General features: G+C 39.1%; 1 protein-coding gene and 1 pseudogene across 2 annotated transcripts; both read left to right on the forward strand.

The window, feature by feature from the left end:
* Positions 1-12,147: 12,147 nt before the first annotated feature.
* On the forward strand, positions 12,148-14,392 carry LOC101582052 (probable ATP-dependent RNA helicase DDX4). Of its 2 annotated transcripts, XM_023707238.1 has the most exons (2): positions 12,148-12,488; positions 12,591-14,392. In XM_023707238.1, exons 1-2 carry the CDS (start codon positions 12,164-12,166, stop codon positions 14,177-14,179), a joined length of 1,914 nt encoding a protein of 637 aa, XP_023563006.1. In that variant the 5' UTR covers positions 12,148-12,163; the 3' UTR covers positions 14,180-14,392. The 2 variants fall into 2 exon arrangements, with proteins under 2 accessions (XP_023563006.1, XP_023563005.1); XM_023707237.1 differs by having other exon boundaries at positions 12,148-14,392.
* Positions 14,393-18,244: 3,852 nt separating this feature from the next.
* On the forward strand, positions 18,245-18,723 carry LOC111814266 (annotated as a pseudogene).
* The last annotated feature ends 5,131 nt before the right edge of the window (positions 18,724-23,854 follow it).

The following is a 23,854-nucleotide window of genomic DNA, read 5'->3' on the forward strand; positions in this document are numbered from 1 at the left end:
TTCATAGCTGTAAATACACACACATTAGGAAAACAGAACGAGAAAAAACAAACACCCTAATGATGCACCTCCAATATCTAGAAAAGGAAGAGTAAACCAAACCCAGAGCACAAAGACGGGAAAAAAACCAAAAAGATTAGAGCAGAAATTAATTCAATTGAGACAAAGAAAACAGTTTAAAGAACTGATGAATCAAAAATCTGGTTCTTTGAAATATAAGTCCCTAGCTAAGCTCAGCAAAAAGAGGAAAGAAAAAATTCAAATATAAGAAATAAGGAATGAAAAGGGTATAACTATAACAGACCAAGTGGAAATTCAGAACATTGTCAATAGCTATTTTGAGAACCTTTACTCTGATAGATTAGAAGACACAGATGAAATGGACAGATTTCTAGAAAGGATCAAAATACTAAAAGTGAATCAGGAAAATATAACATCTCTCAATAACCCAATAACAGCCAATGAAATACGAAATGTAACAAAAAGCATACTGACAAAGAAATGTCCAGGCCCTGATGGATTCACAGCTGAATTCCACAAAAACTTTATGGAATATATAATCCCAATACTCCTTAAACTCTTCAATGGAATGGAAAAGGAAATAGTCCTCCCAAAATCATTCCTGGAGGCAAGTATTATACTGATACCAAAACTAGGAAAGACACAAATACAAAAGAAAAATACAGGCCAATCCGCCTCATGAACATAGATGCAAAAATCTTCAACAAAATCCTAGCAAATAAAATACTGCAAATCATCAAGAAGATCATGCACCATGACTAGGTAAGATTCATCCTATTGATGCAAGGATGGTTCAATATACACAGATCTATCAATGTAATGAACTACATCAATAGAGCGAAATATAAAAACCGCATGATTGTCCCTATTGATGCAGAACAGGCATTTGACAAAGTCCAACACTCATTCATGTTCAAAGTCCTAGAGAAAATTGGAATAGAAGGCCTCTACTTCAATCTGATAAAAGCCATCCATGACAACACAATGGCTAACATAATTCTAAATGGGTAAATATTGAAATCTTTTACCCTTACATCTGGTACAAGACAAGGATGTCCTGTATCACCACTCCTATTTAGTATTGTTCTGGAAACATTAGCTAGAGCCATTAGAAAAGAGAGAAACAAAAGGAATAAGAATATGTAAAGAAACTAAATTGTCATTATTTGCAGATGACATGATACTTTACTTGGAAGACCCAAAAAACTCCACCAAGAAGCTACTAGAATATATACACAAATTAATAGCATAACAGGTAATAAAGTCAATACCCAAAAGTCAATACAAACACACTGAAAGGGAAAGTAGAGGAAGAATTCCTTTTACAATAGTACTGTGGAAAATGAAATATCTTGGAATTCACCTAATTAGAGAAGTAAAGGATCTTTTCAAGGAAAATTACAGTGCTCTTAAAAAAGAGATCATACAGGATTTCAGAAAATGGGAAGATATTCCATGCTCCTAGATAGGAAGAACCAACATTGTGAAGATGGCCATATTCCCAAAACTTCTGTACTGATTTAATGCAATCCCTATCAAAGTACCACCAACATACCTCACAGACTTGGAGAAATTGTTCCTAAAGTTTATTTGGAACCAGAGAAGACTTAGCATAGCAAAGGCAATCCTGGGCAAGAAAGATAAGGCAGGAGGCATTACAATTACTGACTTGAAATTATACTACAAGGCTACTGTGATGAAATCAATATAGTACTGGCAACAGTAATACTGTTATCAGTGGAGTAAATTAGAAGATGCAGAGGCCTCTACAAACACACTCTGTCACCTGGTTTTTGAGAAAGGGGCTAAACATGCTTGCTGGAAAAAAGATAGCCTCTTAAATAAATGGTGCTGGAAAAACTGGCTCTCTACATGCCAAAAATGAAAACTTGACCCAGGTCTATGAACATGCACTAAGCTAAAGTCAAAGTGGATTAAAGATCTAAACATTAAAATAGAAACATTAAATGTCCTGGAAGAGAAAGTAGGAGGAACTCTTGAAGACATAGGGTTAGGCAAAGAGTTCATGAACAAAAATCAGATTGCACGGGTAATACTTGAAAGAATTAACAACAGGGAACTCCTCTTATTGAGAAATTTTTTCCACATAAAAAGAAATTACCAACAAAGTGAAAAGACAACCGACAACTTTCGAAAAAATCTTGACTAATAAGCACTCAGACAAAGATCTGCTCTCTAGAATTTATAAAGAACTAAAAACCATTAAGACTTCAAACTTTAAAGACCCAGTCTAAAATTGGCCATCCAAGATGAACACACAGTTCTCAGAGGGCGAAATTAAAGAAGCAAATAAATATATGATAAAAAGCTCCACATCACTAGCCACCCATGAAATACAAATTAAAACAACACTGAGATACCATCTCACCTCAGAAAGAATGGCAATCATAGGAAATCAACCAACAACACATATTGGACAGGCTGTGCAGAAAAAGGAAACTTTCTCCACTGCTGGTGGGAATGTAGTCTGCTGCAACCATTATGGAAATCAGTGTGGAGAATCCTTAAAAACTAGGACTGGAAATCCTATTCAAACCAGCTATCCCCCTACTGGGAATGTTCCTACAGGAAGTGAAAACATTATATCACGGTGATACATGTGTACCTATTATTTATAGCAGCACAATTTGTAATAGCCAAAACTTAGAATCAGCCAGGATGCCCATCACCTGAGGAATGGATGAAAAAGATGTGTTATTTTTATACAATGCAATATTACTCAGCTATAAAGACTGACAAACTCAAAGCCTTCATATTGAAGTGGATGCCACTTGAAGATATACTCATAAGTGAAATAAACCAGACACACATGTGTCAATATTGGATAGTCTCTCTAGTATAAGGACTCAAGAGAAGAAATACAAATAGAAAGGTAAAATACAATTATGAACAAAGTGAGAACTTGAGGGTTGAACAATGAAGAGAGGGCAAGGAGAAAAGCTGGGAAATATGAGAGGGGCAAAGTCATACATCTGTATAAACAAGGTATCTAAGGCACGGATCTTGAGAATCTCCAGAATCTTTTTGAAATTAGCAGTTGCTAATTTCAAATATGCCATTCTGGTCTTCTAAATATGTACTGCTTGTCAGGACATACCAATTATTGTCATACTGTCTCTCAAGTAAATGTTTGTGTTTTTTTTTTAAAAAGGGGAAATAAATGAAAGCCAGTAACTGGAAAAAAATGTCACCAGACAGTCCTGCTATAATGCTGGATAAGCTTAGATTTCTTAATTTCTATGTAAAATTTTGTAGTTGTTTATTCATATTTTTCCTTTTTTGTATACATAGTCTGCAGGGACTTAAAGTTTAACACATCAGTATTTGGTGGAAAATACTTGTTCCATGTTATGCCTAAGATGCTTGATAATCAGACAAATAGTTAGGTTAAACATAACTGCATATGTTGTAGGGTAATAATAAGCTTGTCTTCTGGAGGGTTAACAACCTAAGTTTGCAGACCAAAAATCAGAGAAAAAGAAAAGCTGCAAGGACAGCCAACATTTTGGTGCTAGCCTTTCAAGGTCAGTGAGGACTCAGGACATAGGCAAAATTATTACATGCTACTAAAATAAGTTATTTCGTGTTGCTACTGTAATCCAAAGATCATGAATTTTTCTGACTAGAGTGTAGATAGTGGAGCCCACATTGTTGGGTTTATACAGAATTGGCTGGAACCTGGGCTCTAATTTTCAACACCAAAAACTTCTGTGATCTGAGGCATCCCAAACCTCAGAACAAAGGAGATATTGTCTAAGACAGGAATAATCATTCTTTTCATAGTGAGGCATTCTCTTTCTGGAAACTCTAGACTGTGTAGGATGTCAGGAATCATGAACTTTCTTCCTCTAGTTAATGAGATATTTCACTTAAAATCCTCCAGTAGTGGCAAAAAATGAAGTATTCCACACTTATGAGATATGCAAGTGAGATCCTAAAGATGAGACTTTGCCCAATGGATTACTGAGCAGAGATTGTTTCCAGCTATATGTTACCTACTCTGAGGAAATGATGGTCATTCGTGTCCAGTAAGGTGGGATCCACAGGCCTGAGAAATTCATATGAGCACTCATGTTTCTTTGGGCAGATCAGGATTATGCTGTTTATTTCTACTTCCAGAAGGCTGGGAACTAATATCATGTCAGCAAAAGTACCTACACTACGCTAAATCCAACGCACATGCTTGCTAGAGTGAGCATAGGTCCACTACATGGAGAACCTGGAAATCAACTGTGGTGAATGCACTGCCCTGGGACAACACTAATTCTAAATCACATGAGGGACTCAAGCCCTTCTAACTTATGACAGACATGGTGTCAGAGTCAGTTTACTCTGAACTAAATCACACAGGGACATTGAACTGCTCCCACAATATACTGGAGTGCACATTATCTGATGAAAACAAAAATGGCTTTGAGTCAGATTCCTTCACTGTAGACAAATACACACGTTATTTGTATGTACCTGTGGGGTCTATCATGTTGTGTGACTGCATGCATAGGTACATAAACAAATGCCCAGTGATTAACATGTATTGTAGCATTAACAGCTGGGAGCTGAGTTGTAGTTACCTTAGGACAAAAGACTTTCTTCACTTGTGAATATTCAATTACATGAAAGCCTGACTGCTGCATGTCTTGCCCTGGAACAAGAGGACACTAGGCCTGGTGCAGATGACCACAGAGAGTAAAAATGGAGCTTAATAAGGACACAGCAAACAGTGAAAGCAAAGGAAGCTCAGCTATCTCCCTCTTCTGCCTTCTATGTAAGTGTAAACTTTACCTGATTATACCCTCCTATACCCTTCTAGGAATATTTAATCCACCCTACTCGGTAGATTGAAACAAAGTCAACATTTGATTTTATTCAGGAACTTTGTCATTCTGATGACTTCAGTGGGATTTATAAAGTAATGTGTAAGCAAATGAAGCAAACTTGGTTCCCTCATTTTGGGTTAGTGGTTCCCAAAGCTGAGTGTTCCAGGAATCAATCAGGAAGAGAAGAGGAAGCTGTGTCTGACCCAGGACTCACTGTGTTCTCTTCCCAAAATACTTTTCCCAGGTACAAGAATCTGGCCTGAGATAGTAAACAGCTAGAGTTCTATCAGTCTTTCTTCATGGAAGGGACTGGAATGTGTGGAGTTCAGTGGTAATAGTAGATGTAAGGCTTTATTTTTTATTCTATTCTATTTAATTTAATTTATTTATTTTTGTATTTTTAGGGAAGATTCTACAGGGTGTTCAGGATCTCACTACTAGATTGGACTTGTAGTGGTCCACCTGTTTACAGCCTCCCAAGAGGTGGGATTACAGGTACGCACCACCACTCCCAATCTCAATCATCTTCTCCGCGTGCCCCGGGGGTGAGGTGGGCACCACAGGCCAGAGATCAAATGCCCTGTTCCTGAGCCTGCTTGCAGGTGCTTTCGTCTGCTGGGCTGATTGGCTGGCCTGGAAGTACGGTTTTAAATCCTTCGCAGAAAGTCTACCCAGGCCGTACAAGTGTCTTAACATCATTCTTCCCGCAGCTGAATTTGTTGACAACTGAGGGCACAGCCCTGTATTACTGCACAAGAGATCCAGTGTGAGCCCAGAAAAAAACCAGCCTGCAGGGCAGCTCTGGACAGCAGGGGGCGCTGAGGACCCACTAAGTACCTGCAAAGACTCCAGGAAGTGTTGCAGAGAAAGAGGCGGGACAGTGAGGGCTTCCTGTCATCCTTGGGGTCACCTCTCTGGAAGATCACATGACCTGAAGACCCTGGACTACACCCATCTAGTACAGTTGACTTATGCACTACCCTCTTTCACAGAAACTACCGAATCTTTTAAAACTTTCATTCCTCTGTGTGTGTGTGTGTGTGTGTGTGTGTGTTCATTTATTTCCTTATCTCTTATGTTTGAGTTTTTTGAAAACCAAGCACACATTTCATCACTCAAAAGTAGACTGGGCATGTTCAGAACTGAGGCATCTTTTCAATGTTGTGTCTTTGTCACAAATGAGTTTACTTGGGTGAGATGCAAGCCTGCTAATATCTGTGCTGAGGAGGCTGATGCTGGAGAATACCCATGAAGCCAAGGTCATCTGGTTTTACATAGTGAGTTCAGTGCCAGCATGGAATACACAGTGAGGCCTTTTCTACGAACACAAAATAATAATACTAATGCCAAAGCTAAGCATAAAATAAATCTGTTACTTTTATTTAATTGAGAGATGACTGTCTTGTGCAGGAATCCACGTTCATGATTGAGAAATGAAGTCCTTTCTACTAATCTGTTTTGGGTTTGTGTAGAGAGAGTTCTCACCTCCACTGGGTCACCACCAGAAAGCTGGTCCCCAGTATCAGCCTGTGCCCCATATGGAGCCCCGTTTTCAGAAGAGGAAGAAAGTGAGGCAAGCAGACTAGACTGATGGCTGTGTAAAGGGCCCTCACTATGCTCTCTGTCCAAAGGAGCTGTGCTGGACTAGGGCTTTGACCCTTGCCTTGGGACTTAACAACTATGTTTCTTTCCATTATGTGCAAGCCTCTCTCTGCCTTTCCTTTTGCTCTCTGTGTCTTCCATCACACACATGCACACACATACTCACAAAGCACTGACATGGGTTCACACACTACACGATTCATTTGCTTCTTAGATTAATTTAAGAAAAAGTATTTAATATTAAGTAGCATAGTTTCACAGTATCCATTTTTCTTGTCTAGAGTTTTCTTAATTTCATTAATTTTATGTCATTGTTTTCTGTAATTATCAATCAATTTTCTATATATGCCTTCCCATAAAATTCAATGTCACTTCTGCTAATATTGTTCTCCTCATTTGTTTCCTTTGTAGCAGCTGCATTCTGAGCAGAGGAAAAGACTCACAACCCTGACTCATCATGGACTTGATCCCTGAAAGCAGAAAGACACATTCTCACTGAAATCATTGCCTCCAGAAAGAAGTGGTGAACCTCGGATATAGGTCATGTTGACATCTGGGATATCCTCCATCTGTTCACCCTTCACTGCTCCTCACCTGAAGCAACATCATCTTTGGTCTGTGCAGTACTTAAGGACTGAGGTGTTCCTCATCCCTGTGTGTTTTCACAGGCAAACCTGCCACATCCAGGTACCATGTGACCAACTCAGACACCAGGGATGTAGCCAGTTCCTCAGTGTTGCCCTTCTGATTTCCTGATTCCTGACAGATCCTTGAAATCCTCCTAATGTCTTATATGCATCCTGTTCTTTTCCTTTTCTTTGTCTTTTCTGGTTCAAAGTTGGCTACCAAGGTGCATTTTCAACTTGATTGAATGAGATCCTTGACTATTAACAAGTTAAGTTGCTTTCTGAAGTTACCTGTTCCTGCTGCAAATTCAACAGAATCTGAAACAAAAGGCATTGGTGATGCTTCTGATACTACAAAATGCTCTAAAATATAGAATCATAAGCTTTTATTGGACGCAAAAGATGCATGAATTTTCATTTATTTGTGGTCACCCAGGAAAGCAAAACAAGATGCAGGTAGACTCATTTGTGGAGGTATCATCAGCTAAGAATCCAAGACAATTACGTATAGAATCTTCAATTTATAGAAGCATAATGCACAACTCATTGGACTTTGTTATTCTTGAGAAGAATTCATTATCCAACAATCCCCAATAATTTTCTAACTTTCTTATCTTTCTCATTTGCAGTAATTTCAATGTGCATCAATATAAAAAAGTGAATATAAATAGATCTCCAAAATTTCCTGTCAAACATGTCGACATCAAGCCACAGAGAATGTAACTTAAGGAAATTCACAGCTCTACCTACATACTCAGGTCTTGGATAGAGCAGGAATCGTGTATAGATAATTGAATTGGAATAGTTCCCTACACCTCCTTTTCATATCTTATAAAATTAGGGTTGAAATATCACACAACTATGCTGGTTTAGTTTGAAGCAGACAAAATTAAAACTCAATTTCACTGGACTGAGTGAATTGCCACGTAAGACACAAGGACAATTTCTGTTTTTGAATACTGAAGACAGGAGCCAGGGGCAACACCTGACCTGTTATTCACCACCCTCCTCCTTTAAATGTGAGGCTACACTTGCTGCTGGGTGGGAATTTGTTTATCAAACTCCCAGATTTCAAGGATGACATACAGCTGCCACTTTGTCCAACTGCATGGAAAATGACTGAGATTCATAAGAGACCTTGTCTGCCAATCAGGATTAGAGGGATGACATTTCCCTTCCACATCCTGACTTGTGTAAGACACAAGACTCATGGAAAAGCTGTGGAAATCCACCAACTGTCATTTAGTGATGAACAATTTTTTTAAACTATACTAGTACACTGAAATTACATGCAATTAATTTAGTGTAACTTGTTAAAATGAAATAGGTTTTTAGAAATAAGATTCCTCTTTATGTTTTGTTTTCTTCTTTCTTTCTTTCTTTCTTTCTTTCTTTCTTTCTTTCTTTCTTTCTTCTTTCTTTCTTTCTTTCTTTCTTTCTTTCTTTCTTTCATACAGGGTCTCACTACACAACTCAGAATCGTAGTGGTCCTCCTGTAGGCAGAGAGCATGGCATGTGGTACAGAGGATCAAACCTGAGTCCTTGGGCTTGTCAGGCAGACACTTATACCACCAAGCTGTCTCCCCAGCATAAAATTCCTCTTTATGTTCAACACAATTATTTTATTTGTGCAATAGATTCAACTCATATGTGGGTCAATTTCAGTCCACAGTCACGCCTTCTGAGGCACTCAAATACAAATACCTCCAAAAACAAGCAGCTGCTATCACACCTGAGCAATTCAGTGATGAAGGCTCCCAGCATTGCCGTGCGGCTGCAACTTCTGTTGCGGGATCTTCCCTACCTCAGCTTCTTACCTGAACCTTTCCAAATATGAGACAACTGAGCATCACTATCATCTGATACCACTGTTCTTATTTATGGTTTGGGCTTGGACAAGTGAAAGCATCACATCAAAGAGCTGTAGGGGCCAGTGAGATGAATAAGTAGAATAAGAGCATCCCTGGCAAGCACAAGGGCCTGAGTTCAATCCCTGGTTCCACAAAATAAAAACAGCATATAGAAAACCTCAATAGCAAAAACACAGCTGCACAACAACACCACAAACTACAAAATTAGCATAACTTAGAAAATCAGGAAGAAGTAAATGTCTTACATATAATCACGGGGCAGGGGATAGAAGGATTTGAGTGCTCCTTACTCCTGTGATGTCTCAGAGGTGTCCACTCTGTACACCATTTTCTGTGGTGATGAGGACTGCTTTGCTGGAGGAAGTCACCAAAAGCTGCATCTTGGGACCTAGAGCAGTGCAGGAGAACAGTAAAGCTGTGGGGGAGATTGCTGTAAACTAGCTGGGTATCGGAGTCCACCTAGGTAATACAATCCCAAATTCGTCCTGGGAGGAAGACAGGGAGATCAGATGTGGAGCCCCCTGTTCCTTCAGGACCGATCGAGCTTGAGGACAAGGCGGGTTATCTGTGTACTATACTAGTTGCAGGACACACGTGGAGATAATGAGGTGTAGACACTTGTACAAGCAGGAGTAAAAATGAGTAGTCTATTGTCCCTCTCTTATGCTAATCTGCTTCATCCTCTATCTGTCATAGAGAGCACAGGATCTAACATGCAAGAATATCCTCATGATACTGAAGGTATACAGTGACGTGGCAAAATGGCCACCATATGCCTTGGTCTGCTCCCACCCACAGGACAGGAAGCATAGGGAAGACCCTGTCTATAATGCTGGGGGCCTCTGGGCCTTGATGTCCTTCAAACACAGGCATCACTTGATGCCTTGTGTCTGACAGCCTGGCCATCAGTGGCCAGAATCCTCCATATGAGTGGATGTAGAAGTCACAACTGAGGCCCAGGTGCTGCCTATCACAGCCTGGCTCCTTCTGTGTTCTGAATCCTGAGTCCTCCCATCAGGGTCAGAACCTGGAGAGGGAAGGCAAATCTCATGCTGTTCCTCTCCTCTTGGGTTGAAAAGCCCTGTAGGACCTACATCAGGACTCCTGAATCTCCATGAACAGGCTGTGCTCCCTTCTTCTGCTGCTGACCATTCCTGCCCATGAGTGACTGGGCCAGGGGTGCAGGGATCCAAAGGCTCCTGTCCTCACCTGAACCACTTTCAGTTTCTTCTATTTCTTACAGGGATCCTAGCCTAGATATCCCTGAAGAAGTCTGGCCCTGGAGTCGTGACACCTACCCAGACTCTCAGGCTGACGTGCTCCTTCTCTGGCTTCTCACTGAGCACAAGTGGTTTACGTATAGATTAGATCCATCAGCCTACAGAGAATGGCCTGCAGTGGCTGGCACGCATTTATTGGAATAATGCTAAGTACTATAGCCCAGTGCTGAAGATCAGGCTGTCCATCTCCAAGGACTCCTCCAGCAACAAGGTGCTCCTCACGATGACCAGTGTGGACCCAGCAGACACAGCCACATATTATTGCACAAGAGTAACACAAGACACTCAGCCTCAGAATCCCCCTGTACAAGCTCTCAGGTTGCATTTCAGCTAAGTTATTTCCACATCTGCAGATCAGGAATAAAGGAATGTGTGCCATCCTTGTAAGCCTCTAGGGATCTTCTCCTCCCCAGAGTACGAGGCCCAGTTTTCCTATTACATTTCACGCTTCATGTATCTTGACTTTCTTAGCTGGTCATGCAAAAGAGATTCTATTTTCTATTTATAAAGGCATCCAGTTGGCTGCTACCTGGGCCATCATGGGTTACCAGTAGGACAGAACCTGTGTCCATATGTCACCTGGAAGCAGAGTGAAAGTCATCAAGACACAGTACAATAAACATTGGAATGTAGAGCATGAGACTGGGCAAGTACAGATTTTAAAAATCAGGTTGCTATATTTTAGACCTTAAATGTCTCCTAATGCTCATGTATAGAAACCTTGACCCCAGTGCCGCAATATTCACACATGGGCCCTAAAGTGGTGATTATAACATGTGACCAGAAAAGTCTTCATTGAGCTCAACCATGGATGTAGTCTCAGTTGAATGGGATATTAATACTCAAGGCCTCTTTTAGGAGCGTAGGTCATGAGGATGTGGTTTGTGGATTACATCTTATCCCCAGCTTCTCTCTCATCCTCCTCTGCTTCCACTTCTCTTCCTCCTCCACCCTCTCCTCATCCTCCTCTTTTTCTCACCTGTAGCTGTGCTTTGCCCCATGATCCCACTTCCACCTGTTCTGCCTCACCACAGGACCATAGCTGTGGAGACAGCTGCACATGCAATGAACATCAGACACTCTGAACCAACATATCCTTTCCTCTCCATATATTTTTACTCAGATGCTGTTTCCTATGGACCATGAGAACTTAAAACCCATCTTGAATTACAGAAATACAGACTGCATTGGGTCAGATTTATTTCATTTAAGAGTATCAAACCAGTATGTGCAAACATCATGTTGTCTGCTTAGTGTGTGAAACTGAAAGAGAAAAAATGGAATCTGAAGGGTACAACAATTCTGGGAAAAGTGGATGAACTCATTCACAAGGAAAGAGTTACATAGTTGAGGAGAAGGGCAGGAGATGGAGTGAGGGAAAGAGTTGAATCTGTGTTCGTAGGCAGCCTTGTTTGGACAACTGTACTCTGTATTTCTGCTGGTATAAGGATATAAGCAGTTAATGCTTTAATTTGTTTTGTCTCCTTTCTTCAATCGTTTTACCATTTTGTCTTCTTAATTTTTAAACATTTCATTCTTTTTTTCTTTCTTCTTCAATTTTACAGGCATATATCTGGTAATATGAATAACTGGTTGAAAGATAACACTATGTGTTACAACAAATACTATGACATTCATAATACTTTGTTAAGTGAAATTCTGCCTCACTTTTAATTTTTTTATGTTTTGGCTCTAATTTGTACTATCTAAAAATAAAAATAATGATAAAAAGCAATAAAGACCAGAAAATTTTTGTAAATGTAAAATCACTGGGCCTGGGGAGATGGCTCAGTAGAATAAGCATTTGCCTTGCAAGCGCAAGGGCCTGAGTTCAATCCCTGGTTCCACCCAAAAAATAAAAAAATAAAAATAAAATCACCCTAATCAAATACATATCAATGGGGAGTGGAGAGCCTGAAGCCACCATGGGAGATGAAGATTGGGAAGCAGAAATCGTCAAACCTCATGTGTCTTCCTACGTTCCTGTATTTGAGAAGGATAAATTTTCTTCTGGGGCAAATGGAGACACCATTAACAGAACTTCAGCTTCATCAGGTATGTATCAAGAATTGGATGATGGGCGTGCTCAACCAGATCATTTCAGGAGAAGTCACTTTGCCTCTGGGAGGAGTTTGGGAAATAGAGGTTTTTCAAATAAGTTTGAAGAAGATGATACCTCTGGGTTCTTGAAAGGATCTAATAATGACTGTGAAGATAATCAAACACAGAACAGAGGGTTTTCCAGGAGAGGCAGCTACCAAGATGGAAATGATGCAGAAGCTTCAGGGCCATCCAGAAGAGGTGGACGAGGTGGTTTCCGAGGTTGCCGTGGAGGATTTGGTGCAGGAAGAGCAAGTAATGAATGTGACCATGATGATGGGGTGCAGCGTGTTGGTGGCCTTTTTAGTTCTAAAAGAACAGCAGTGAGTGGTACAGATTCTTGGAAGTCAGAAGCTGAAGGAGAAGCTGGTGATATTCAAGGGCCAAAAGTGACCTACATACCTCCACCTCCACCAGAGGATGAGGACTCCATATTTGCACATTATCAGACAGGCATAAACTTTGACGAATATGACACTATTCTTGTAGAAATATCTGGACATGATTTGCCACCAGCAATTCTTACTTTTGAGGAAGCTAATCTCTGTCAGACACTTAATAATAATATTGCTAAAGCTGGCTACACTAAACTTACTCCTGTGCAGAAATACAGTATTCCTATTATACTAGCAGGACGAGATATGATGGCTTGTGCTCCAACAGGATCTGGAAAGACTGTGGCTTTTCTCTTGCCAATTTTGGCCTACATGATGCGTGATGGAATAACTGCCAGTCGCTTTAAAGAACTACAGGAACCAGAGTGTATTATTGTAGCCCCAACTCGAGAATTGATCAACCAGATTTATTTGGAAGCCAGAAAGTTTTCTTATGGGACTTGTGTAAGAGCTGTTGTCATATATGGAGGAACACAGCTGGGACATTCAATCCGACAGATAGTACAAGGCTGTAATGTATTATGTGCTACTCCTGGAAGACTGATGGATATCATAGGTAAAGAAAAGATTGGTCTCAAGCAAGTCAAATATTTAGTTTTGGATGAAGCAGATCAGATGTTGGATATGGGTTTTGGGCCAGAAATGAAGAAGTTAATTTCTTGCCCAGGAATGCCAACAAAAGAACAACGTCAGACACTTTTATTCAGTGCAACTTTTCCAGAAGAAATTCAAAGGTTGGCTGGGGAGTTTTTAAAGTCAGATTATTTGTTTGTTGCTGTTGGACAAGTGGGTGGAGCATGTAGAGATGTTCAGCAGACTGTTCTCCAAGTTGGCCAATACTCAAAGAGGGAAAAGCTGGTCGAAATCCTGCAAAATACAGGTGATGAAAGAACTATGGTCTTTGTTGAAACTAAGAAAAAAGCAGATTTTATTGCAACCTTTCTCTGTCAAGAAAAAGTATCAACTACAAGTATTCATGGTGATCGGGAACAGAGAGAGAGAGAGCAAGCCCTTGGAGATTTTCGCTGTGGAAAGTGCCCTGTTCTTGTTGCTACTTCTGTAGCTGCCAGAGGGCTGGATATTGAAAATGTCCAACATGTTATTAATTTTGATCTTCCTTCCACCATTGATGAATATGTTCATCGAATTGGGCGTACTGGACGTTGTGGGAATACTGGAAGAGCTATTTCTTTTTTTGATCCTGAATCAGACAATCATTTAGCACAGCCTCTTGTGAAAGTACTGTCAGATGCTCAACAGGATGTTCCTGCATGGTTGGAAGAAATTGCCTTTAGTACATATGTTCCTGGCTTCAGTGGTAGTACAAAAGGAAATGTGTTTGCATCAGTTGATACTAGAAAGAATTACCCGAGCAAGAGCACTCTGAATACAGCAGGGTTTTCTTCACCAGCCCCCAATCCAGTTGATGAAGAGTCATGGGATTAGAGCTAAAAAAGATGTGGTTCAAGTCTGTGGTACAGTTTTGATGCTGAGAAGACAGTTTTGATTTTTAAATTTTATACAGAAATGTGAAGACTGACATTCTTGTATCTCCTATCATCCTTTAAAAAATATCTTTTTTGGCTAATGCTCAAATGTTCAATGTTGCAGTTACTGATACAAATGATGTTAACTGGAAGTATTAAAGCATTCTGAATGTCTTATTTCTAGAATATTCAAGCAATTGAAATATGTTGCATGTATAAGTGCTATCTTAGTATGTTTTTTTTATTCTATAAAACAGTAAGATACAAAAATTTGCTTTAAAATTATCGGGTCTCAATTTTACTTGAGCCTTTAAAATAATAGTGTGTCATTATACTGTGATAACACTATAATGTGATTTTTATGAAACAGTGGAAAACTAAAGCCTGTAAAGGTGATTTTGATTTTAGACCATCAGATGTGTGTTGCAAACAGTAAAATGTTTGTGATATGAGCTCTGTACTCAATGGTATAACAAATGTTTTTTTTTTTTTTTTTTTTTTTTTTTTTTTTTTTTTTTGTAATACACACTTTTCTTGGAAATAAAAGATGAAACACATTTCTTCTAAAAAAAACAAATGCATATCAATAACTTGATTTAGGAAACAATAAGATGTTTTCTTACCATAATGAAGAGTCTGTTAAAGTATACACATTAGCCTCAGATTTTTTAATGGAATCTGTTCTCCTGAAAGATAATGTAGATAACATAAGAAGGAAGTCATCAGAATTCCAGAATCATGGTGCTTGGAAAGAGAAACTATGACCCTGATGTCACACACATTTCCTTAAAGGCCACCACAAGGTTTTTATGGCTAAATGGAGGCAACTAAAGACCTTAATCATGAGTGAAATAAGTCAGACCCACACGTGCACAGATTTCATAGTCTTGCTTGTGTAAGAACATGAAAGAGGACATAAAAGAGGGATCTACCGCTGATCAAGACCATCAATCCTGTAACTCTCACTGATAAATAATACAAACGCATGGTGCACATTCATGAGATTCTCTGTGATATTGCAGTACATTTGGGCTTTCTGTATTGATGAACTCAGGGCACTTAATTTATCCCTACTTTGAGGAAATAGTCATGTGTGTAGTAAGAACACCACCATCTCTTTCTATCCTCTACTTGGGATTATGTCACACAATAGGGTAACCTCTCACCACATTTCTGTGTGAAAGAACGACAGGAACAAGCATCCTGTGCCACCTGTTCTTCTCTTCCTATGACCAACACTAACTTCTCCGCTGTCCCTAACTCCTTGCCTACGTCAACCAGTTTTTCTCTCTTTCTCTATGTGATTGGCTATGATTTTATCCACACAGAAGTACAGTAGGTGTCTTCTGCACCTGTCTTTCTTTCATTTAACATTAAGGTCTTGTAATCTGTGGGTGTGTTTTTCATCAGTAACCCAGTGTGGTGGAGCCCAGAGAGACCACTTGGCCCTCTTTGGGTTTAGTCACAATCCTCCCCCAAAGGGCAGCCCCCACACAGAGACCTTCTCTCTCTCCCTCACAACATTATATACAGGAGAACATCCTGAAGCAAATTATTCACAGGGCATTCAGGTCTCACACTGAATCACATCACACATGTAATTGAATTCACCTTGTTCCTCACACGTTCAAGTACTTTTGGGATTTGTAAAGCTAATCTGAGAGGTAACACTACAGTGGTGGCTCATCCTCTTTCCAGTGACAGCTTCCAGACTTCAGTTCCCCTGGGCTCAGAGAAAAAGATGTGTAGATACTGCACCTGATCTCAAAACTTTCTGAGATCTTTACTGCACTGTGCTTTCCTAGGTGCAAATACAAGGGATGGAAACTGGCCTGTCAGCAGATCTGCACTTTCTGGCTCCTTCATCAATAGTCATTATTCTGCAATCTGAATCCAACAGCTCCGAGGGAAGGGGATCAAATGATTGCTACAGGATATTTATATTGGAGGCACAAGGAACAATTCATGTTTATAGTCAAATCAGCATGTCCTGAGATGTAACCAAACTAAGTTTCTCTGCAGCTGGGCTCATAAACCATAGAGGAAACAGCTGTGTGTCATTATCAGAGATATCTTGAGGAGACATCTCTGATATCTTGAGATATCTTGAGGAGACATCATGTCAGCCCAAACACTCTTTTCTGGGGTGCTCAGGACCAGATGGGGTGTTCAGGAGTACTAGTGGTTGTTCAGGACAACAAGGGTGATGTATCAGACCGGTAGGGAAAGCTCTGAACCAGCAAATGGGGCACTGAGAAGCCTCAGGAAGCTAGCACGGGGCCCAGGAGTATGTACAGAGTAGGAATCACGGAAATGTTGCTCTCCCTATCATTCTCAAGACTTTCTTCTCTCTCTCAGCATTGTAAATACTGAGGAGGCCTTTGAATACATCTATTGCAAATAGCTTGAAAGAAGTTAAGCTCCAAAGATTGTGAGTGTTATGGTTGATCTTTTTTTGAGGTTCTTTTGCCTTCTTTATATTGATGTCAGTGTAAGGATTATCCCACTTGTATGTACTAGAAAACAAACTGATTTTTTAATCCATAAGTTTTGGAATATGATTATTGTGATTATCCCCATAATCAAAAATTAATTGGATGGATTAAAGCACCTGCTTAGGCAGACACAATGGCCAGGGTTTGATCGCTGGCATGTAGCACCAGCTCTGCCCACAGGGCACTCTGAGAGGGCTATTGAGACTGAGCATTTTGGTGAATGCCTATAGTCCCAGCTCTTTGTTTTTGGTTTTTTTCGGGTTGGGCAACAGGGATTGAACTGAGGACCTTGTGCTTGCCAGGCAAATACTTATTGCACTGAACCATCTCACCAGTCAGTCTCAGCTCTTGGGAGGCTGAACACAGGTGGATCACTATGAACTCACTATGTAGTGAGATTCTGTAGGCCCTGTACGAAATTAAAAAGAAATAATTGGCAATATTTTTCACAATGAGTGTGAGTTGTCCAATACAGGAGTAAATGTTTAATTTAAGGAGAAGATAGAATAAGAGAAGATGCACAAAGCAGAATTTAGAGAAACTCTAGGAATTCATGGGTACATTTACGTTGCCTTACAGGACCATGGTAAATTTTATGTCAGTACTTAAAAAACTATATTTATGTCGAAATGTATACCATTTGACCATCATTAAAGTTATTACACATCAAGCGGATAATTTAGATTAGAAATATTAATCAGATGTAGTTAATAAAACAGGTCAGAATCAATCACAGGCTAGAAGCATGCTGGGTGTCTATTTAGGGAATAATTAAAGGCTGAAAAATATCACGTTCTTTCACTAGAGAAAGTGATCAGAAAACCTGATGCATAATACTGCTCTGTATTGGAACTGCTCATGGAGAAGGTAAGCGCTGTGAGAGGATCACAGGCCCAAATACATGAGATACTTTTAGCACATCTGGGTCCATATCTCAGCTCGATTTTGCTGCTTTATCTATGTGAGCATCAGAAAACTGTAGGAAATAGGGCCGGAAAGATGGCTCAGTGGACTAAGCATCTGCTTATGCAAGCACAGGGACCAGGACTCGATCTCTGATTCCACATGTTGCTCTGCCTCCATCCCCTGGTGAGCTGAGCCATCCACTGAGACCCAGCGTGGTGGTGCAAACATGGAATATCAGATCTGGGAGGCTGAAAGCAGAAGGATCACTATGAGTCTGAGCTGCATGAGAAGACTCTATACCAAACACATTAAAAATGTAGGAAATTAAGAAACTCATTAATTACATACATACTTAATTCTAAGAAAATTAATGAATTTCAGTATTCATTACAACTCATGCAGATAATAAGTAATTCTATATGCTTCATAAGGAATATTACAAAAGTTCTCCCAAAAACCCTCCTATGTTGCTAACCCATCTCTATGAGTCTTCCACAACATAGCTGGCTATATAGCTGAGATAATGCAAATAGGGCCTCGCTCTGCCGATGAAAACCAGCCCAACCCTGACCCTGCAGCCCAGGTTCCCACTTGTAATCAAAGTTGAGTGCAATACACTCACCATGGAGCTTTGGCTGTGCTAGGTTTTTATTGTTGCCATCTTTAAAGGTGAATTATGGTAAACAGGTGATGATGAGTGTGTGGGTGGACATGAGTGGGAGAAACACCGGACCTGTGTGACCGTGCCTTGAGCACGATGTCTCTGTGTTTTCAGATGTCCAGGCTGAGGTGAGGCTAGTAGCGTCTGGCGGAGGCCTGGTGCAGCCCAGGGAGTCCCTGAAACTCTCCTGTTTGGCCTCTGGCTTCACCTTCAGTAGCTCTGGATGAGCTGGTTCCAACAGATTCCAGGAAAAGGATTGGATTTAATCGGGGAAATTAACGAAAGAGGTGGTCGCATATACTACGCGGACTCTGTGATGGGCCATTTACCATCTCTAGGGACAACGCCAAGAACACACTCTATCTGCAAATGACCTCTCTGAAAACTGAGGACACGGCTGTGAATTATGGTGTAAAACACAGTGAAGAGATTTCACTGTGAGCACAGACATAAACCTCCCTGCACAGCAGTTCAAAACCAGCAGGTCAATACTTTCTGACATTGCCAGTTAAACAGAAGACCCAATGCTATTATGGGCTCCTGGACTCTTTTAGAATATTTTGCTGAGTTTACACACCTATAATATTCAATAACGGAACTTAGAAAAAATGGGGTATACCGATGAATGTCTATTTTGTATCTGTGTATTCAAAGTGGTTAGGATAGATATATAGTTGCATTCTCTTAATGAATAGAATGATTTGTTCTAATGGTGTTTGTAAATAGGATCACAAGTCCACTTCTTGTACAGCAATTAACCACTAAGAAGAATATATGCAGTGTATTATTTGTTGAAACTGTACTTCCGATTTGATTTGAAACTGTCTCATTGCTATCTGTTTATCAATAAAACTTTGAAAAAAAAGACAGAAAAAAAGACTTCAGTCTACTGTAATTTATATACTATAAAACAATTTACCACCTATCGGTGTAATGACATGTTTATTTTTCTGACAAATAAAACAAGTCTAAAACAAAACAAAACAAAAAAAAACCACACAAAACAAAAAACAAAAAACAAAACAAAACAAAAAACCAGCAGGTGGCGCTGGGGATGCAGAGCAATCAAGACTAGATTTAGAGGGAGGTTGTTTTTCTCTTAGAATCAGAGAATTCTTTCCATAAGAATCCTGTCTTCCAAGTATTCTGATTTTAAATTTCTGACCTGACCTCTGATACATCCCTAGACTTGCTTGATTAAATAGGAGAATGCATTTTCAATTGCAACTCAACCAACACTTGAATTTAAAATTATTCTTCTGTGATCATCAACCGGATCCTTAGGAGTCTCAGGAAACTTCTAAAATTCTGATAGGAATTTGGAAGCCACGGTGAGAAGCAGTCAGCCTGAATATAGACAAAGACATCACTTCTTGGGCAATCAGGATCAACAGCCGTGCTCAGTAAAACCAAAGCTGCTCGGTCTCTCCAGAGAACACTCTACATGGTCAGGATGCACAGGAGCCCAGCCCTCCAGATGCCAAACAGGAGCAGGCACACTGAGCACTGGGGAGACTTTACCTGCCTTGTCCTTGCTGGGTCATTTCTCTCCCCTTAATTAAATTTAATAATAATGGGCTTTATATCTTCTTATTCATTTGTTAATGCAAGCTAATGTCATATAGAGCACTTTATATGACATTTTAATACATTAAAATTAATAACTTAATTCACTGAATTTGGAACAAATTTGCTTTACTATTTTAGGTATCATCACTTCACTAATTGAACATGTCCTTGACTTATCAGTGCATTTCAGTCCAAAAGTACAAGGATCCATATCATCTTATTAGAAATCACTTTCTTAAATTGTTAAACAAACACCACTCATTTCAGCCACCACTTTTCTTTCTAGCTCTGCCCTCTCTCCCTCTCTCCAGTCAAAGTGAGGACAAATGTGTTTTTCTATCAATTCACTTTCCATTTTGCAACTTATTGCATGACCTTCAAATAGTAGAGTAAGCATTTATATCTAAGATTATGACATGAATTTAATGTGTTTTTACCAATTTGTATGTTTGGGATAAAGAATTATAGAGCACATCCATTACTATCCTCAGTGCAGTTGCTTAGTTCACAGGTATCAACATATATAATTAGTCAAGCTGAGAATCCTACCAATTAACTGCTCATTTCAAAAATCTGATAGAGATTCTCAGGACCATTACCTTAACCATCTTGTGTGTATAAATTTCATGGTTTTACCCCTGCCATGTTTCCTAGCTTTTCTTTTTGCCCTTTCTTCGTTGTTTAATCCTTAATTCTCGCTTTCCCTTTAGTTGTGTTATACTTGTTAATTTTTATTTCTTCATTTGAGTTCTTACATTAGGGAGATGATACAATATTTACACATGTGGGTCTTGATTTTTTTTTACTTAAGAATGTATCTTCAAGTGGCTTCTAATTATATATGAAGGCTTTGAGTTTACCATTCTTTATAGCTGAGTAATACTCCATTGTATAAAAACACCACATCTATTCTTCAGGTGACAGGCATTTTGTTTGCTTCCAAGATTTGGCATCACAAATTGTGCTGCCATAAACATAGGTGCACATATATCACTGTGATAGGAAAAAAAGGTAATAAACGAAAGAAGATACAAGAGAAAATGTCATAGGACTGTCCAGCTACAGTGATATACTGGTAAGATTTCTAAATTTCTATGTAAAAAATACATCATTGTTCATTTCTGTTTTTTACTATCATTTTATATTTTTTAATTTTTCACATTCTGTAGGAATTTGAAATTTAGCATATCAATGATTGATGGAAAATACTGTTCTGTGATATGTCTAAGTTGTTTGATATTCAGACAGGTAATGATATTCAGCTCAATTCCTATGTTATAGGGTAATAATATCATTAAGCTTCTCTTCTGGAAGGTTAACAACTTACGTTTGCAGACCAATAATTAGAGAAAAGGAAGAGCTGCAAGGATAGCCAGTATTTTGGCCCTAGCCCTTCAAAGTCAGTGAGGACTCAGGACATAAGAGAACCCGTACTGCAACATGCTGTTACTCAGTGGTGTCCCAAATTTGCTGATGAATGATATTATGGGGCTACAGAAGAAAGTGACCAGCAATGTAGACTGTGCCTAAGGAGAGTCACATTGAGAAAAAAACATTCTCTCAGGCTTTCACAGACAGCAAACTGGTCAAACAATGGCCATGACACATCCATGTGGCTGACATGGATAAAAGATCTACAAACTGCTGTACAGGATTTCAGGGTAAATCTTGAGGGGACTTGACTGAATTTGTCAGATACAAAAGTTACATATTATTTATATAGGTTTTGTTTTATCTTATTTATAATATATAGTATATAATACATAATAAATGATTTTAAATATATATAATATATTTAAAATATTCTATTTATATACATCTTGCTTTTCTGCTGCATGGTCTTAACCATCCAGCAGAAAAGTAGAAGGACTAGGTATAAAAAGTAAAGCCATATTAATATGCTGAGCTGTAAAAGGCTCAAGTCAATAACTTCTGACATTTCCAGTTCTGGGGATAACCCACTACTATAATGGTCTACTGGAATATATTGGATTACTTTGCTGTATTCACTCACTGACAATATTTGAATGACAGTGTAATAGCAATTTCTGACAAAAGTAAACAAAAAGGGGGATATAAATGAAGGACCATTTGTAGTGAAATACATATATATATGTATATATACTTTATTTGCAAAATAGTTAGGATAGATATACAGCTTCTTTCTCTTAGTTCAATGAGAAGAAATATTTGTACTAATAGTGTTTAGACAAGATATCATGCCTGCATCTTATAGTATGAATAACTACTACGAAGACAACAATATGCAATGTATTAATTATTGTAACTGTCCTACTAACCTATATTGAAGCTGTCTCATTGCTATTTCTTTCTCAATAAAATTAATTAAAAAATAAGTATGAGGAAATTTTTTTACTGAGAAAGACACAATTTAACACTGAAATTTGAGATAATTTTACATTGGTGATCGAGACCGGATCCTCAGGTATCTCAGGGAACCTTGAAAACGTCTGCCTTGGAATTCACAGTGAGAAGCAGTCAGCCTGAGCAGAGTCAAATACCTCAATTCTTGCATATAAGGATCAATAGCCCAGTCTCAGCATAACACGGGGCTGCTCCATCCATGCACAGGGGCTTGAGGATGCAATAGAGTGCCTGGCATGATCAGGATGCACAGGAGCCAGGCATCTAAGTCTCAAACAAGAACAGGTCCACTGACCTCTTGGGAGACTTTACCTGCCTTGTCCCTGCTATTCCTGCCTGCTGGGTCATTTTTGTCCCTTTTACTTAAATGAAATGATAATATGCCCTGTATTTTCACATTGTGTTTTCTTCGTGCAAGCTGATATTTATATATAAAATTTATGAAATTTTAAACCATTTTATCTTAATCTATTGAGTTTTTAACAAATCCATTTCAAGTATCAAGAATCTCACCAATTAAAAGTGAAATGTTTGGCCAGGGAGATAACTCAGTAGAATAAGCGCTTCCCTGGCAAGCACAAGGCCCTGAGTTCAATCCCTAGTTAGGCATAAAAAAAAAAAAGTGAAATGTTAGGCTGACCCAATATCTTAGCGGATTAAAGCAACTGCAAGCAGGCTCAGGGGCCAGGAGTTTGATCTCCAGCCCTGTTGTGCTGGCCCCACCCCCCCCTCCCCCGAAGACACGCTGAGAGGACAATTGAGACTGGGCCTGGTGGCATGTGCCTGTAATCCCACCTCGTGGGAGGCTGTAAACAGGCGAATCACTATGAGTTCAATCTAGTAGTGAGACCCTGAACACCAAGTAGACCCTTCCCTAAAGTACAAAAAAACCAAAATATACGAAAATAAAATACAAAGAAAAATAAATAAAATTGAAATGTCCATTATTAATCAGTATATTCTATTAAAAATGTCATCAAAACAATGTAATCATAAATTGTTTTTCTTAGTTGCCAAAATGATGCTTTGTTGTATGCCTCTCCGTTTTTCTTTCTTTTTTTTTTTTTTTTTCTTTTTTAAACTAGGGATTGAACTCAGGCCCTTGTGCTTACCAGGGAAGCACTTCTTCCACTGAGCCATCTCCCTAGACCCTCTCAGTTTTTTTCTTATTCTTCCCTCACTTTCTATTTTAAAGTGAAGATAACTTAAGTGTATTTTAACGGATTTGCCCCTCTTGAAACTTTGTCACATGTTTCAAAGAGTAGAAGAGCCTGTACTTACAGCCAAGTTCATTGGCTTAGAAAAGGGATTTCAGTCTTCAGCATTTTGTGCCTAAGTGTATGTTGATGAGATGGTATTTCCACCAAGTAACACATACTGATGAGAAGGTGGAAATTTTTTTAAATGTATTTAGTACAGGGTCTACAAGGTCTCACTAGACAGGATGGATTCATAATGACCCTTCCTGTTTTTCAGCCTCTGAAGTTCTGGGTCAATTAGGTCTTTGGATTTCCAGATATAAGCATTCAAAATTGTTAACATAAAAAGTCATAAGAAATTAAAAAGGACAAAAATATTAAGGATTGATCGTTTCCTTCAATAGTTCCCCAGTTCTGCC

Source organism: Octodon degus, unplaced genomic scaffold (genome assembly GCF_000260255.1).
Source record: "Octodon degus isolate 3935 unplaced genomic scaffold, OctDeg1.0 scaffold00284, whole genome shotgun sequence".
In the NCBI taxonomy this organism is placed as follows: Eukaryota; Metazoa; Chordata; class Mammalia; order Rodentia; family Octodontidae; genus Octodon; species Octodon degus.